Below are 17822 nucleotides of genomic sequence, written 5' to 3' on the forward strand. Positions count from 1 at the left end.
AATCATAGATGGCATATCATTCCAGTTTTCACTCTGCTCTCATTTTGGATTCCCAGGAGAAACTCACCTTAGGAAGGTTGTACAGATGACAAAGTGTTTGACCTGGTGTCTGTTTGCACAGCCTAATGGAATGGCACACTGCATCAGCATTCATTTTTTCCTCCATCCTGAAAAGGAAATGGCGCAAAAACAAAGACTAGCCTACATTCTCTTGGATACTAGAATATAGCAACTGCTTCAATAAAAAGGTAATCCTCTCATATACTAATTGAAGACTCACTTTATTATGAGTTCATCTGAGCTTAGCTCAATGTTTCTGACTGGATCAGAATGATTTCCTGTCATTAAACTACATTGCACTTTAAACCTTCTCCTGGGAGGGGAGAAACCATGCTTAGTGTACAATAGATGGCTCAAACATCAGTTATCATGAATGATATGTCAGGCAAGGACTGAAACCATAAGGTTGATCATCAGCTTGGCTGATTTCAGCTGAACAAAATATCCTCTTAACACACCAAGGCCCAAATCCTAACCAACTTTTCAACGCTGGCATAGCAGTGCCATTGGGACTTGCGTGGCAACCTGTAGTTGGGTTACACTCACAGAAGCCTCCTCAAAGTAAGGGAATGTTTGTTCCCTTACCTTGGAGCTGCATTTCCCTTATGTTGGTGCTGGAAAATGAGTTAGGATTATGCCCCAAATCTCTACAATTGCCAAGTGCAGTCTTTTCTTCTGACCTGCTGTACTTGTGGGATGTGACAAATTCATCAAAATGATTTTATGGAGTATCTTAATTCTAGAGGCACTATTTGATTTTTTTTTATTAGAAATGTAAGACCTCAAAAGAAACCATAATTACATAATCACAGAGCTGTCACATTCCCAATTTGAATGTTAAAGAACGTAAAGTTAGTTTACAAGGCTCTCAAGTTCCAATTTTAAAGTGAGGGGCTGGGAAGATGATAAAAAAATCCAAGCCACAGGACAGTTTCAGTAGAAAACTCTCATTTATGCTGAATGGTTGTCCAATCATCACAAGACTATTATCATATGAGGGTGTGTGTTTGATACATCTCTGGGTCATGCAAATATTATCTGATGTGCTGACACGCAAGTTCCTCAGATATCACATAGGCACACATGCACAAATGGAAGAGCTGAAATCTATAGCACTGGCTTTCTGCACCACTGCAGTTGTACCAAATGCACTATGACAGAGGACCCAATCCTAATCAACTTTCCAGCACTGCTGCAGATGTCATGCAGCCCCAAGGTAAAGCAGCAAATATTCCCTTACCTTGAGGAGGCCTCTGTGACTGCCCCCCCATCATAAGATGCAGCACACACCCTGTTGGCAAGACTGCATCAGAGCAGGAACGCTGGATAGGATTGGGCCCTGAATTTTGTAAAAAGGACAAATCTAGTCACACACAGAAGACAGAGCTAAATAAATATAGAAACAACAAAAATACTATTCAGCATAGACTATCAGTAGATCCTCTACTGCGTTCATTGATTCATCCATTCTGGAGGTGGAGATGGGTGAAGTTGACTAACTCCATCATACACTAATTGGAAACACCTGTCTCATCGTCTCCATATACTATATAATTTTCGTACATTAATACTCACAGTTTAATTATAAGTGGTCCAAACAGTTCAGCAACCAGAAAGCAAATGCCTCGTAAACTGAACTCTCCTGAAAAATAGTACATTTCCAAAAGTAAGTGGGCATTCTTGTTGTTCACACAAAAGAACCCTTAAAAACATAAGATTGACCTTCCTGGATTAGAGGACAGACCACTGGGTCAAGAGGTGTTTGTTCAACCATAGTCAGTCATAGTCAGCTAAAAGGCAAAGGCCCTATTTGCCCCCAGCATCATACAGTCACTTGAAGACCAACACAATGGGACCAGCAATGGACTGAGAGCTGGGCTTCATTGCAGGAGACCAAGTTTCAAGCCCTGTTTCCATGAAGTTGAATGAGCACTCTTGTGCAAATTATCTTACAGGACAAGCCTATGCATCTCTACTCAGAAGTAAGCCTCATTCAGTTCCATGGGACTTCCTCCTAGATAAGTGGGACTTCCTCCTACATAGATAAGTGTGTATATGTAGATTTACTTGGGTGCAAGCCCCATTATATGTAGTGGGGTTACTTCTGAGTAGACATGCCTAGACTTGTGCAGCTAGTGACTATACCCAATAGATTGTTGTAAGGGTACAATTGATCAGATACATGAAGCAGTGTTTCTCAGACTGGTGGAGTGCAACCCACCAATTAGTGTAACGCTTTAAAGGGCAGGGGAAGGAGATGCAGGGAAGCAATCCCCAGGTTCCATCCCTAAGGGGGGCAAAGGGAGGTGCTTTCACTTACTTGGATTCAGCGACGGCTGCTGGAGGTTGAAGGAGGTGCAGGAAGCCCAGCAAAGTCCAAGCCTTGGGGAGCCCTGCAGAGTCCAAGTAAGTGAAAGCACCCCCCTGTCAGGGTGCCCTCCTCCCCACCAGACCCAGACTTACCTTGCAAGGGGGCCAAGGGGACACAAGGGGAAGGCAGCTTAGCCAGGCAAGAGGGAGAGCTGCCCGGTGCAGGCAAGTCTGCCCAACAACCTCCCACACCCCCAGCTTGTGGGGAGTGACCTGCTAACAGGGCACCTCTCCCTGACTGGAGCACCTGGTGTCAGGGAGAAGGTGGGAGGCCAGAAGGACCTGACCCAGTAAGAGGTCAGGGAGGAGGGAGAGACAAGGGAGGTAACACCAGGAGTAGAGGCCCTGGGTGGGGTCTCTTTTATGCCCTCCCCAGTAAGGAAGAGGTGGGGCTGGAGAAGGAAGCAGCCTATGTAACTGACAGGGGGGCCCATGATGAGGGCAGAAAGCCAGGACTGGAGAGGCAGGAGGCTGTGTCTCCAACAGCACCTGTCTAGGACTCAGTCTCAAGGGCTATACTAGGGAGGAGGACCAGGGTGACTTAGCCCCCTCCCCCTGAGCCAACCTGAAACCTTCTGAAGGGCCCCAAACAGAGACCAAGCAGAAGCTGCCTTCTTCTCCCCCAGCCTGCCAGATGCCCCTACATCCTCTTTGCTCCCCTTAGGGAGTGATCCTGGGGGTGGCTTCCCTGCCCTTGCCTATCCCCTGCAAAGACTTACTGAGGGAGTAAAACTCCCTCAAAGTTTGAGAACCACTGCCTTAAAGAATATACTGTAACTAAAGCTGATTGCTGACTGATGGCTTGTTGGCTAATTGGTTGACTAATTGTCTGCCTTTTAACTGACAAAGCAAGAAAACTTAATTTAGATAAAGTTGCATATTACTACAACCTCAATGTGTACTTTTTTTTGGGGGGGGGGGGTTATACCTAATTTTGTAAACAATGCTATTGCTCATCATTAGAAAGAAAGAAAGGTGATCTTTCATATTTTCTTCTCAATCCTAGATTACAGCCACATATCAAAGCAACAGCAGCTTCAAAAATAAACAAAAGTGTCCTTCACTCTTGGCCCCACCAATTAAAATTTGCACTCATCACCTAAAGGTTTGGTTGATTAATGAACTGATAAAACAACCTAAAGTTTACAGCTCAAATTGTTACCCACTCTGGTCCCCTTGGGAGAAGGGAAATCCTAAACGAATTAATTAGGCAAGGGAAATATCACAGGTCATTTCTGAAGAAAGCAAAGAGAGCTGGAATATGACATTCAACAGTAGGATGAACAAGACATTGCCACAGTTTCCATGACAAATTTTTAAAAACTCTTGTTTTCTGCTCTCTATGAAACACATTTTCCTACTTCCTTGTTTTGCCTGGTTCTGCCAACAGCATCACAGATTGTTAGCACTGGTTATGGTTGTGGACACTGCCTCTTCCAAGGACAAGGGAAAGCATATAAGGTCCCTGTGGTTATTTTTCACAGACGAGGGGTCCCCAAATTAGAGTCCGTGGACCACATCTGGCCCACCAACACATTTTGACCACCCCACTGAGCTCAGTCACAGTATAATTACATGCAGCCTCCCCGTCCTCTTCTTTCCCCATCCCCACTTGTCACCACAAACCTTATTTCTTTGTCTGAATGAAGTGACTGTTGGGCTGGATCATTTCCCCTGAAACCCTAGCTGAGAGGAAGAGAGAGTAAGAAGTCCTGATTTTCTGTAATTGTCCTGCTCCAGCCCTCCACAAGCCACACACACACACACACCCCTAGTTGTAATCTGGTCTCCCAGTGGCTGGAACCAAGCTTCTATCTTCAGAACACTACTGAAGCTTGAGCTACATGAGCTCCAAGGGAAGAGTCAGAGAACAGCTACTGGAAGGACCAAGTAACATTTAGATCATCAAATATGCAGGAACAATTACAGTTGCTAAAGATTTGCAAAGGAAGACTTTATTCCTTAAGTTTCATTCTGCTTTGCTTGGTGATGCTGATCCAAAACTGACATATTCCTCTGCCAAGAATACTTAGAATCTTTTGTTCTACAGATATCAATCCAATAAACCCTCAATCACTCCTAGACCCACAACCAAAACTATTATTATTTCTTTATATAGCGCCATCAGTGTGCATGGCCCAGAGAGAAAACACAGGTCCCTGCCCAAGGGGCTTACAATCTAGAGATTGATGCAAGGGAGACAACAAAGGCCACAAGGGGGAGAGAGGGAGGCAGTTAGGGTTAAACAGGGGAAACATATTGTCCAAGTTCCATGTATTTAGATTGCAATCCTATGCACACTTACCTGGGGATAAGGTTCATTGAATTCATAGTAGTTACAGTAGGGAATGGAGAATGAGGCTAAAATTGTTATGTATGCTTACCTGGGAGTAAGCCCCATTAAAGAAGCAGGACTACTTCTGAGTAAATATCCATAAGATTGCGCTTGTAAGGCCTGTTGTCAGAACTAGTGCAGTATTCCTGATGATTTGTCTCTTTTTGACAAATGAAGATACAGGCTGAGCCTATTTAGCCATTATGGATTTTCCATCCATAATAAAGTCCGTAATACATTTTATTTATATCTTTAACATTCTATAGAACTTGGTGCCCATTGATGCCAATAGGAGCTTTTTTTTTTTTTTTTTTAAACTCCAGGGGAAATGGTGGCCAGGTTGTGCCCACCCCCAGCTTGAGAAGGAATGCTCCTGGCACTTTAAGGGGTGGGGAAGAGGGGAAGGCAGTCAGTGATGTTAATCACATGATTGTCTCACTGCCAGGCTTGCAGGGGCTTTTTAAAAACTAAGTTCCATGTATTTTGAGGGGTACATGGAGCCCCGGAGAGGCTTCTGCAAAGCTCCCTGCACCTCAAAATAGTAAAAAAAAGCAATTGCAACTCATTTCAGGTTACAATCACAAAACCAGAAGTAAGTCGCAATTGCTTTTTCTAAATTATTTTGAGGCAGGGGGAATCTTGCAGAGGGCTCTGCGGGGCTCCCCACATCCCTAAGAGGCTACTGCAGGCAGCGGTAAGTTTTGAGCCCACAGGATCGCTTCGCTGTCCCCCCAAGACTTAACTGTGGTCTCGAACTCCCTGTGAGTTTGAGAACTGCTGAACTATTGAACAACATACAGCACAATCCTATATACGTTTACTCAGACGTAAGTCCCATTGTATCCAATGATACAGCCCAAGCCCACCACCACAAAAATCACTTCAAACATCCTGCGCAGTTTGCTTCTTATTCTCTCTTGGTTTCATTTAGATTTGCAGTCTTCAGACTGGAGACTGCTGTGCACTGAGAACAGACTTCATGGCAAAACAGCAGCTTACTATTCCACAGGGAGCCTGGTATTGCTGTCTCTGATCTCCCCAATGGTCGCTCCACCCAGTCATGTCTGCCTGACAATCTGGATGAAGAGCCTGTTAGGGTCGCAGAATGTGGAAATGGCTGGGTGACACACACATTGGGGGAGGTCAGAGGTGACAATAGCAGGTTCTCTTGTGTAACAGCAAATTCTGTTCACACAGGGGAGGGGTTAGCAAGGGCATTGGATTCAGCCCACGGGCCACAGTTTTGAGAGCTGTGATTTAGATCAATGCAGTAGAATCAACACCAAGTTGGATCACCAGCCTGCAACCCAGATATTCACTCTGTCCCTTTAAAATTATCAAAAGCCCAAGGTGAAATAACTGTGGCTTGTTCCATTAATCACTTTTGTCTGTCCCTCCCCAAACCTGTTGTAGTAGATAAGATTCCAGGTGTGTGGCAAAGAAAGCCAACAAGAAAGTCAGGCAGGAGATGCCATGGCGGCTTTATCTCCTACTCTGTCATATTCTAAAGGCACAAGCATCCAGGCTGCAGCTTGGCTACTCAACAACTCAGGTATAAAAGATGCTTGCTCGGGAGACAATGACACAAAAAGCAGTCAGTCCTGCATCCTGCAATGTCTTTGTGAAACTTCAGTGCATACAGCTGTTTCTTCTGATCTAAGAACAGTTATCTGCATCTTATTCTACGTTTCAGCCAAATCTCTTCATCTTTTATTGTAATGAAAATGCCTTTCAGCCAGTTTTTATATTCTTATAATTAATTTGGCTAGTGTTGAAAAGAAAGGCTTGACGATTGGTTTGGCCATGATAAAGTGGTCTCTTAATCAAACAAGAACTTATAAATACATCACAGTGAGTTTCTGCAAATCAGTTCCATAAAGTAGTGAACCTCTACGGAGACCAATGATGTTTGACTTGTATATAAACAAACTACTGTTCTTCCCTTCCCCCTAGATAAGTTTACAGATGGTACAAATTATGCTGTATGCTGAAGCTCAAGCAGGCGGTGAAGCTCTCCATAAGAATCTCTCTGATCTCATGGAATGCATAACAAACGCGGTGTGTGTGCATGTGTAATGTGCTAATGAAGTTTGAACTACCCATACCAATCAATGAAAGAAATCTTGGAGTTATCGTGAATAATAAACTTATACTAAATAAACTCACAGCACACTCCTATGTTTATCTATTCAGAAGCAAATCCCATTGTGATCAATGGGGCTTACTCTCAGGAAAGTGGGTATAGGATTGCAGCCTCAGTGTGTGGTGGCAATGAAAATAGTAATGTTTTTCTTGGACCACTTGAAACAGCACATGCTTTGGAAATGCATGCTTGAATGGAGGGGGGAAAAATCCAGTTTTCAGCCAAAAGTGATGTTTTCTCTGGGGGCATGAGAAGGCCTATTGAGGGCTAGGAAGGCCACACAGCCTCTCCGGCCCTCAGAATGCCTCTGGGGGGAAGGTGGCAGGTGTGGGCATCCCTTAGGGTGGCATGGCTGGGGTGGCAGCACTGCCTCCCAACCATGCCACCCAGGGTTACTTGCACCCACTGACCCCCTTCCAGGTACGCCACTGTGTGCACTCCAGCCAACAGCCTGAAGTGCTCTGGTCCAGGAAAAGAATTACATTCTGCTAATTGCATAATAAACTAACCCTCAATCTGAGTCACTGTTGCTATTTTTACATTCTTAAACGAGATAAACATTAAAATTGCTGTCAGATATACCAGTGCAAGGGAATAAAAATAGATTCCATGCATAACCGTCTGATACCTTTCAGTGTCATTAATCCAAGTTGTTCTGACTAATAATAGAAGGTACAACACTCTGAGACAGAAGTGTGAATTTTTAACGATCAGCGAACACATGGTACATTGGCTTTACCAGGTAAGTAGCCACAGAGTCTTGCCAGAGCTTCTTTTGCTGTGGAGTTGTGGACCTGTGCAAGCTGTTCTGTCAAGGACACCAGGATCACACATCCTGCAGAGAGTCAAGAGAAAGAAAAAATCCATGTTACTCATATCAATTTTTTTTTAAAGCAAAGCTGTATTGTTGTGGGAGCAATGACCCTTTAAGGCCATTTGCACATTAATAATTAAAATGTTCATTCATGTAAAGGCTCCCTAGGTAGAAAACAAGAACATTTTATCTGTCATAATCAATTCCCAATGGATTGTTGTTCCCAGCAAACTATAGTTTGCAAATTGGGAACAAATGTCCATCCTCCCCTCGAATAAAAACCTTAATTTCTCTCTCTCTCTCTCTCTCTCTCATTAATGAAAACCAACCAACTAGAGTCATTCAGGACAGCATAAACATATCCAAGGTCACATCACAGATCAGATGGTTGAATTTTTTCTCCATATTAAACAGTTTCAATATATAAAAAAAGAGAAATGCCAATTATCCTGTAAAGTGCCTGTCTGAGGCTGCAATCCTAACCACACTTATCTGGGAGTAAGTCCCACTGATTAGAATAGAATTCACTTCCGAGTAGACAGGCATAGGTTTGGGCTCTGAATTCTCCCTTCCCATAGAAGGTGAACTTTTGAAACTATGGACTTCTCCTTCCAAATGGCAGTGGCTGGGGAGAATAGATGCTGATCTCCAATTCTTCACAGATAAAAGTGGAGCTGCTACTTCTTTCTTACACACCCTTGGGTAATTCACAGCTACTCAGCCAATGGATTTTCTGGGATTTCATACCATATCACATGTAATGGTGCATTAATATTTTTCTCCAATATAATTTCACCATCCTAAATTCACACCAAACATGGGGCCTCTTCATGTTTGACTTCTCCAGCATATAACAGAGACCATGGGTCACGTCTTGAGAATCTATAAGGTGTATACAGAGGCACAACAAGGGTAGACCTGATGTGCACCTGCCCTGGGGCTATGCCAAGGCGGGGGTGCATGACTGCCTTGCACCACATACAGTTCTCTCAGAGGAGAGGGCACTCGCTGCTGCAGCTTCATGCCTTCCATTCCTTCTACTCAGTGGTGCTCCATCAAGTGGAGCTCCTTCAAGGGGGAACCTCTACAGGAGAAGAAACAGGGGCACAAAACTGCTGCAGTAAGCACCCCCTCCTCCAGGAGAACTGCAAATGGTGCAAGGCAATCACTTCCATAAGAGGAGCTGCTGGCAGCTTTGTGTGACACCCTGGATGCCAAGCCTTCTAGGTTTACTCTGGCTGTATAGAACTACAACTGTGCAGCACTTAACAACCATCTGCTTAACAACAGACCTCATATACTATGGTGGTCAAAGCACAACAAAGAGGCTCTTAATGAGGCAGTCCTCTCCCATAGCCTACAGCAGAGTGTCTGTTTGCAAAACAAAGAGGCTCTTAATGCAAAGAAGATGCAATCCATTTCCAGAAGTCTATGTGGCCAGCTAGTGTCTGGCAAGGAGTGTCTGTTTGCACAACAAAGGCACTTGATTGGGCTGAATGTTCGCTTAACAACCTAACTGTATAATAACTGGGATTGGAGAACCTATCCCCATCATTAAGCGGTGCACACCTCTATTTATACAATCATTTGGAAAAGCTCTCTCTAGAAACATAATCTAATCCCCATTTTATTGCACTATGAAACGTATCCACATCCCTTCTCATCTGCTGCAACTTTGATTCATGCCAGCTATGGTTCTTTTTCAAGCCAGATAGTATATCCATGGTTTCAAGTGCGTTGACAAACCACAGTTACAAGCCTCTTCATATTATGGTATTTTCATATTAGGTGAAAAATTAGCAGCTGCAGAAAACACAACCACTGATTTTGGCTTCTAGATGGCTCTGAGGAAACAGACAGGAAGTAGGAAGGGAAGAACAGGAAATTCTTGTTGTAAATTGCTGTTTTAAGAGGCAACCTCAGAAAACCTCAAGATGAAAAGATCATGTGAGAGAACAGAAGAAACACTTTCTATTTTGCCACATAAGCATATGTAAAAGTGATTGCTTGCTGTCTTTCTTCAGGGGACTGAGCAGTCCTAAACCCTAGATGGACTAGAAACTTAAGCTAATCCTCAGATATGTTGTATGTACTTTTTGTTTTAACCAATCTTAGATTTATGCACTGAGCGTTGTTGCCAGCACATTCACTTTACATTTCACTTCAAGAGCATCTAAAGCAGCTCACAACGATCTTTAGACAATCAGATACACATGAAACAATCCGTAAAATGACAGAAATCAATAGAAAACACAGAAAAGGTCTGGTGTGCTGCTGTTTTCACATCCAGTTGGGCTTTGCCTATGATAAAAAACATCCAAAGGATCTTGCAACCAACAAAGTCACTAACTGAAAACTGCCCAAGAGCTGAGCTTTTCAACTCAAAAGCAAAGCTTTTTTACAAACACAACTTCCTCCAGCCTTTGCTATGCATTTGAGGGTGAACTGTGTTATCTCTATGGAGATAAGGCTTAGCAAAGCTTCTTCATTAATTAACTCAGTAATTGGCTCCTTTGTCAGAAAGGGAAATAGACACTGTACACACTAGAATTTACAGACAGCAAAAAATACCTACATATTTCAAAATATTTCAGTATATTTAACACTAGGAATAAAATTTTTGCATACATAATCAGGCTGAAAGCAGATCAATATGAATAGTTGCCAGTGTCTTTGCTCTTCAGTAATTGGGGGTGAACCAACAGATCAGAAGTGAAATCTGAACAAACAGCTGTCTGGATTTTATTGTCTTTATTTTCATAAAGATATAAGAACATAAGAACATAAGAACATAAGAATATTTCATATTTTCAATATAGGGACAAAGTGGAGAAGATGTCATAATTAGGGAAAGGAGCCTAAGCTGGATTCACAGACACCTATGCTTACTGTATGATTTGAAGATCATGTGGTTATGGTGCCTTGAATGCTACAGCTTCTGTTAATACAGTATGGGCACAATCCTAACCAGGTCTACTCAGAAGTAAGTCCTATTATGTTCAATGGGGCTTACTCTCAGGAAAGTGTGGTTAGGATTGCAGCCTATGTTGCTAATACACTTCCACTGGTGAAGTAATTTCAACTGACAATACTGTATGGAGCCTGGTCATAGTGAGAGGAAGATCCTGTGTTATTGTCGCAATTCAATGTGCATTTTGTATTGCAGCATCCCAGAGGCACATCTGCCTTACATCCTTTTCATATTTCCAATTCAGTAGTACAACAGATGTGAGGGGCCCTGCTTGAGTCAAACCCTCTGTAGCATCAGATGACACACACCTTGCCTTGACTTCGTTTTGAGAAACTGGTGACTAAATTGTACTGAGATGCAGTGACCTGTTAAGCGCAGAAGCCATGACTTGCCTTGACTTAGCCTGAGCTACAACTAACCAAATATTATTATTGTTTTTCATCAGTGAGAGAATGGTCAAGCCCAAGTCATCATGCTCCAATTGGCTTATTTTCACTACCAGAGGAGCATCAATGTGAACTGAAGCTCCTCCTTCTTCCACCTGCTGACACAGGCCAGTACATTTTCTCTCGAAAAGTCCCCATGACCATGTGGGACCTGTGGGGAAAAGTCCATTGGCTTTTCCAATGGAGGGGAAGGAGCTGCCATTCAAAAACTCAGCCACAGCAGCTCCTCCTGTTTTTTCCTTCCAAGGGTAAGAGGGAGATGTGCTGCTGCCCATTATCCAATGAACTGGGGAGGCACAGAGGCCCAAACCACCTGGCATCAGCCCCGCCTAGAGCCAGTTCAGTGCATCTCTCTTTGTCACTCATTGAAATCAGTGGAACTTTTAAAAAAATAATAACAATTTTTTTAAAAAAAGTACCAACAAACCTGCTTAACTATAAGCCTCCTGGGTTGTGTCCCAGCATTTGAAAATGTATATGTAAAAAATAGAGATTGAGTTTTTGATGGCACCTGACAATGACTTTCTCTTCCTTGACAGAATGAAGAACCACTTTTATTTTCAGGAGTGCCTCGGTATTACAGTGTCCATCATCCTTTCAAAGCTAGACCTGAGCATTAATAAAACGCCTGTCTCTTTTCCGAGATAGTTTGTTCCACCTGCTTTTAATTTATGAGGGGGGATAAGAGGAAACTATATTCGTGCAGTTTAACAAGCAGTAATCTGAAAATTCACATTTCAAGAAGCTGCTCTCTCATCATATTAAAAAAAAGCATTTAATAATAAAATGACATTTCCAATAGACTAGAGGGAATTTTTTTTTAAAATCACATCCCGGCTAATAAAGTCGGAGCAAGAGTTTGCCGGCCACAAGGCCTCTGGCAAGATGAACAGACTGCTTAAATTAATCTACTTCTGCAGCAAACATACAAAGGAAATTCTAATTAGAATGGTATCAATTGAGGGAGAGAGAAAAGGCCAGGCACAAAAGAATTGCCTTTTTTAGCACACAGATTTGAGATACGGGAAACACACCCCATTTTATTATTCTATTTATATGGGTTTGGCAGCATTCCACATTATCCTATTTGTGCTAATTTAACCAAAAGGGAGTAGCTTAGTATGCTATTCCTCCATACACTTTGTCTTCCCCACTGCGATACCAGGTTGCTGGTGGCACTGGGACAAAGCTCTGCAATGGTGTATTGGGCCCCCATGCTCCCTAAAATTCCTGGTAGCAAGTGGGCAGTGATGGGCCCCCCACCAGCCAACAGCAGCATGCCCTAGAGCAGTGTTTCTCAATGTTTCTCTGCTGCCGTACCACTTCACATGGTCCACCTATTCAATGTACCACTGGAAGTAACAGGCGACAACATCATTGCCAGTTACTTATGGGTTGGGAGGCCACATGCAATGTGACAAACACCAGGAAAAGGCTCAGGGTGGACAGGAGGGCTTTTTCAAATGTGGAAAAGCATGCTTTGGATCTCTGCCTGCTGAGCTGAGCCTCCTACCTCTGCTTGTCATGCCGCATTCCTTGCCTCTCTGCCAGGCGGCAGGTGCCCAGGGGTCCCTATGAGTACAACCACCTCAACTACCACTGGTGGTACCCATACCACTGGTTGAGAAACGCTGCCCTAGAGCAGAGGTATCCAAACCTCAGCCCATGATGTGTCCAGTGATTGCATCCAGGCATGATGCTGTGGTGCTGGAGCCTTACCATTCTGATAAGAGATCATCCATACATTCAAGGTGTCATACAATGCTGCAGTCATCAAGAGATAAATATGTATGTATGTATGAACCAGCTGGAGGCAGTGGCAGATCTAATGATTGTGTAGCCCAATGCCAGGCTCAAAATGATGCCCCCGAAGTGATGTCACAACCAGCAAGGAAGGCAAGGAAGTGATGTAACATACAGGCTTTTTAAAAGGTGAAAATCATGGGAAAACCACCTCCTCCCCAAGCAGCCTGCCACCCCGCTTGCTCTGCTGCCTCCCCCTAGCCAGTGCCATAGCTAAGGCATCTATCTGCTACCTGGGATTAAAGACGTTTTGTAGCCCTCCCCAAGACAAATTCAAATTTAATTAAGTAAATAAATAAAAAGTGTGCCCTGATTGAGAACATAAGAACAGCCCCACTGGATCAGGCCATAGGCCCATCTAGTCCAGCTTCCTGAATCTCACAACAGCCCACCAAATGCCCCAGGGAGCACACCAGATAACAAGAGACCTCATCCTGGTGCCCTCCCTTGCATCTGGCATTCTGACATAACCCATTTCTAAAATCAGGAGGTTGCACATACACATCATGGCTTATAACCCAGAATTTTTCCTCCAGAAACTTGTCCAATCCCCTTTTAAAGGCATCCAGGCCAGATGCCGTCACCACATAATAATAATAGCCATTTAGTTCTCAATAATAGCCAATAATAGCCATTTAGTTCTCAATACCTTTTCTAATGATCCCAAGCAGAGAATTGGCCTTTTTTACTGCCGCCGCACATTGGGTCGACACTTTCATCGACCTGCACCACCACCACCCCAAGGTCTCTCTCCTGATCTGTCACAGGCAGCTCAGAACCCATCAGCCTATATGTGAAGTTTTGATTTTTTGCCCCAATGTGCATGACTTTACACTTACTGACATTGAAACGCATCTGCCATTTTGCTGCCCATTCTGCCAGTCTGGAGAGATCCTTCTGGAGCTCCTCACAATCACTTCTGGTCTTCACCACTCTGAAAAGTTTGGTGTCGTCTGCAAACTTAGCCACCTCACTGCTCAACCCTGTCTCCAGGTCATTTATGAAGAGGTTGGAAAGCACCGGTCCCAGGACAGATCCTTGGGGCACACCGCTTTTCACTTCTCTCCATTGTGAAAATTGCCCATTGACACTCACTCTCTGTTTCCTGGTCTTCAACCAGGTCTCAATCCATGAGAGGTCCTGTCCTCTAATTCTCTGACTGTGGAGTTTTTTCAGTAGCCTTTGGTGAGGAACCGTGTCAAATGCCTTCTGAAAGTCCAGATATATAATGTCTACTGGTTCTCCCGCATCCACATGCCTGTTGACCTTTTCAAAGAATTCTAAAACATTTGTGAGGCAAGACTTACCCTTACAGAAGCCATGCTGATTCTCCCTCAGCAAGGCCTGTTTCTCTATGTGTTTTGAGATTCTATCTTTGATGAGGCATTCCACCATCTTACCCGGTATAAATGTTAGGCTGACTGGCCTATAGTTTCCCTGCCCCCCCCTTTCCATTTTTAAAGATTGGTATGACATTTGCTATCCTCCAATCTTCTGGCACCATGGCTGTTTTGAGGGACAAGTTGCATATTTTAGTCAAGAGATCAGCCACTTCATTCTTTAATTCCTTAATAACTCTTGGGTGGATGCCATCAGGGCCTGGTGACCTATTGATTTTTAATTTATCAATGAGGTCTGAAACATCTTCTCTTTCAACCTCTATCTGACTTAATTCCTTGGTCAGGAGGGGCCGTTCAGGCACCAGTATTTGCCCAAAGTCTTCTGCCGTGAAGACAGATGCAAAGAACTCATTTAATTTCTCTGCCATCTCTAAGTCTCCCTTTATCTCCTCTTTCCCTCCCTCACCATCCAGAGGGCCAACCACTTCTCTGGTGGGTTTCCTGCTTCAAACATATATGAAGAAGCTTTTATTACTCCCCTTAATGTTGTTGGCCATACGTTCGTCATAGTCTTGCTTGGCCTCCCGTATCACCTTCTTACATTTCTTTTGCCACAATGTATGTTCCTTTTTATTCTCCTCATTAGGGCAAGACTTCCATTTACGGAAGGAAGCTTCCTTGCCCTTTACGGCCTCTCTAACTTGGCTCGTTAGCCATGCGGGCAACCTCTTGGACTTAGTCGAGCCCTTCTTCCTTTGTGGTATACACTTCCACTAGGCCTCTATTACTGTTGATTTAAGCAGCCTCCATGCACTCTGGAGAGACTGGACTCTTTTTACCTTCCCTTTCAACCTCCTACTAACCAGCCTCCTCATCTGAGGGAAGTCCGCTCGTCGGAAGTCAAGGGTTTTTGTGAGAGATTTGCCTGGTATTCTTCCCCCAACGTGCATGTCGAAACGGATCACAGCATGATCACTGTTCCCCAATGGCTCAGTAACATTGACATCTTTAACCAGGTCCTGAGTATTAAATCCAGAGTCACCTGTCCTCTGGTGGGCTCCATGACTAGCTGCTCTAAGGCACAGTCATTTAGCATGTCAAGGAATCCGATCTCTTTTTTGTGACCAGAACACAAATTGACCCAGTCAATATAATTGAAGTCCCCCATGATTACAACCCTGTCCCTCCTTGTCACCTCCCTGATCTGTTTCCTCATTTCAAGGTCCCCTTCCGGATTCTGGTCTGGAGGACGATAGTATGCCCCCAGTATTACATTGCTACTCAGGCCTGGTAATTTAACCCACAGAGAATCTATGGTGGAGTCGAACCCACCTTCAATCTCTACTTTGCTGGATTCTATCCCTTCCTTAACGTAAATGGCCACCCCACCTCCAACACGCCCCTGCCTGTCCCTCCTGTAGAGTTTATAGCCGGGATTGCGGTATCCCACTGATTTTCCGCATTCCACCAGGTTTCCGTTATGCCCACTATGTCAATGTTTCCCCTTGTCACCAGACATTCCAGTTCTCCCATCTTTGCTTGGAGACTTTGGGCATTTGCATAAAAGCATTTGTACATGGAATGCCCCAGGATGGGCTGCTTATTAGCTCCTTTGTCCCAGCATCCTCTCACTGTGCCAAACCGTCTATCACATTCCATCATGCTACCATTCCCAAGTTCTTCGCCTACTCTGCCTTTACCTTGTTGTTCTCTAACCTCCCCATCCTCATCCCATAGGGATGAGGAGTTCCGAACTGGATGCCCCTCGGTTCCTGTTGGCTTTCCCCCAGGAATCAGTTTAAAAGCTGCTCTGCCACCTTTTTAATGTTATGCCAGCAGTCTGGTTCCATTCTGGTTCAAGTGGAGCCCGTCCCTCTTGTACAGGCCCCGCTTGTCCCAAAACGTTCCCCAGTGCCTAACAAATCTAAACCCCTCCTCCCTACACCACTGTCTCATCCATACATTGAGACCCCTGATCTCCACCTGCCTAGCTGGCCCTGCGTGTGGAACAGGTAGTACTTCCAAGAACACTACCTTTGAGGTCCTGGCTTTCAGCTTCCTTCCTAATAGCCTAAATTTGGCCTCCAGAACCTCCTGGCTACACTTGGCCCACGTCATTGATGCCGACATGTACCATAACCGCTACCTCCTCCCCAGCACTATCTACCAGACTGTCTAGATGAGAAGTGATGTCCGCAACCTTCGCACCAGGCAGGCAAGTCACCATGAGGTCCTCACATCCATCGCAAACCCCCCTCTCTATGTTTCTAATAATTGAATCCCCCACTACAAGAAGCCCCCGACCCCCCTCCTGCCGAGGAGTATCCTGAGTGCGTTCGAATACGGGCCCATCCCCTGGAAAAGGGGTCCCCCCGAGGGGATTGTTTCCCTCCTCTCCAGGATGACGTCCTCTAGCCCCGAGACTTCCCACCCAGGCAGCTGAGGAGGGTAGGACGAAGCCTGATCGTCCCCGCAAGTCCCCCATGGTCCTTCTCTTCTTGCCTCTGCTTCTCCAGGTTGGCCACCAAGACTTCAAGGGAGCGGATGCATTCCCTGAGTCCCTGGAGCTCCTTGCACCGAGGACACACCCATGACTATATGCCCCAGAGGCATATAGTCATACATGTTGCACTCGATGCAAAATACTGGATAGCCCCCACCCTGCTACTGGCTGTCTGACTGCATTGTTTGTTTGTTTGTTTAGGGGTACTTAAAAACCCTTCACTGGTTTGCTGCCCTCTTCTCAAGGGAAGAGAAGGGCAATGTCTGGGGCCCTGGCTTCCTCGCCCTGCTGTTGAACTCGCATTGAGGCTAAACTCGCGGTGCCTTACCTGGCACTTTGTTCCCGAGGAACTTGGTTTCTCAGAGGCCACGCGCGCTTCTGCAGAGAGGCTCATGCGGTGGCAGGCACTAGCTTTAATAGTGCCTGCTCAAACTAGATTGGTTTGAGACACTGAGCTGGGGTGAAGAGGGACGGTTATTCTCCCCCTGCTAAATTTAAGAGGAGAACCACTTGAAAAAGTGCCTTTTTACCCAGTTAGCAGGGGGAACTGTATTATGATACATGGAAATGAGAGCTGACTTATATTAACACCTTATTGATTCCATGCTGCATCATAACATGTCATCGCAACATGTCAATAACATAATAACATGTCATTGGTTCTCAGAACAATCAGTCTCATTGGTCAGTTTTGAGCTAATAATAATAACAACAACAACAACAACCAACAACCAACAACAACAACAACAGGTATTTATATACCGCCGTTCTTGGTCTTTATTCAAGACTTTATTCAAGGCGGTTTACATAGGCAGGCTTTATTAAATCCCTATTAAATAGGGATTTTTACAATTTGAAAGAAGGTTCTTTCTTTCAAGAACCACTACATTCAAGGTGTTTCATTCCGATCTGGCTTCACATTCTGGCCTCCATCCTCCCACGCTCAGAGCAGATGGAATAGCTCGGCTTCAGCTTGTCAGCTGCTCCAAGGTCACACGGTGCCAGTGGCCTCGAACTGGCGACCTTGTGGATGTTAT

The 17822-nt window shown here is 44.5% G+C and overlaps 1 protein-coding gene across 1 annotated transcript in view; it reads right to left on the minus strand.

Moving 5' to 3' along the window:
• LOC136651242 (putative tyrosine carboxypeptidase MATCAP2) overlaps nucleotides 1-17822 on the minus strand; it is a 158795-nt gene that overhangs the window by 126036 nt on the left and 14937 nt on the right. Inside the window, exons 3-5 of the mRNA XM_066627464.1 lie at nucleotides 7648-7743; nucleotides 1636-1702; nucleotides 68-167 (exon numbers count right to left, since the gene is read on the minus strand). Coding sequence (XP_066483561.1) covers nucleotides 68-167; nucleotides 1636-1702; nucleotides 7648-7743 — 263 coding nt within the window. The remainder of the gene's footprint in view (nucleotides 1-67; nucleotides 168-1635; nucleotides 1703-7647; nucleotides 7744-17822) is intronic.

This window comes from Tiliqua scincoides, chromosome 5, assembly GCF_035046505.1.
Source record: "Tiliqua scincoides isolate rTilSci1 chromosome 5, rTilSci1.hap2, whole genome shotgun sequence".
NCBI classification, from domain to species: Eukaryota; Metazoa; Chordata; class Lepidosauria; order Squamata; family Scincidae; genus Tiliqua; species Tiliqua scincoides.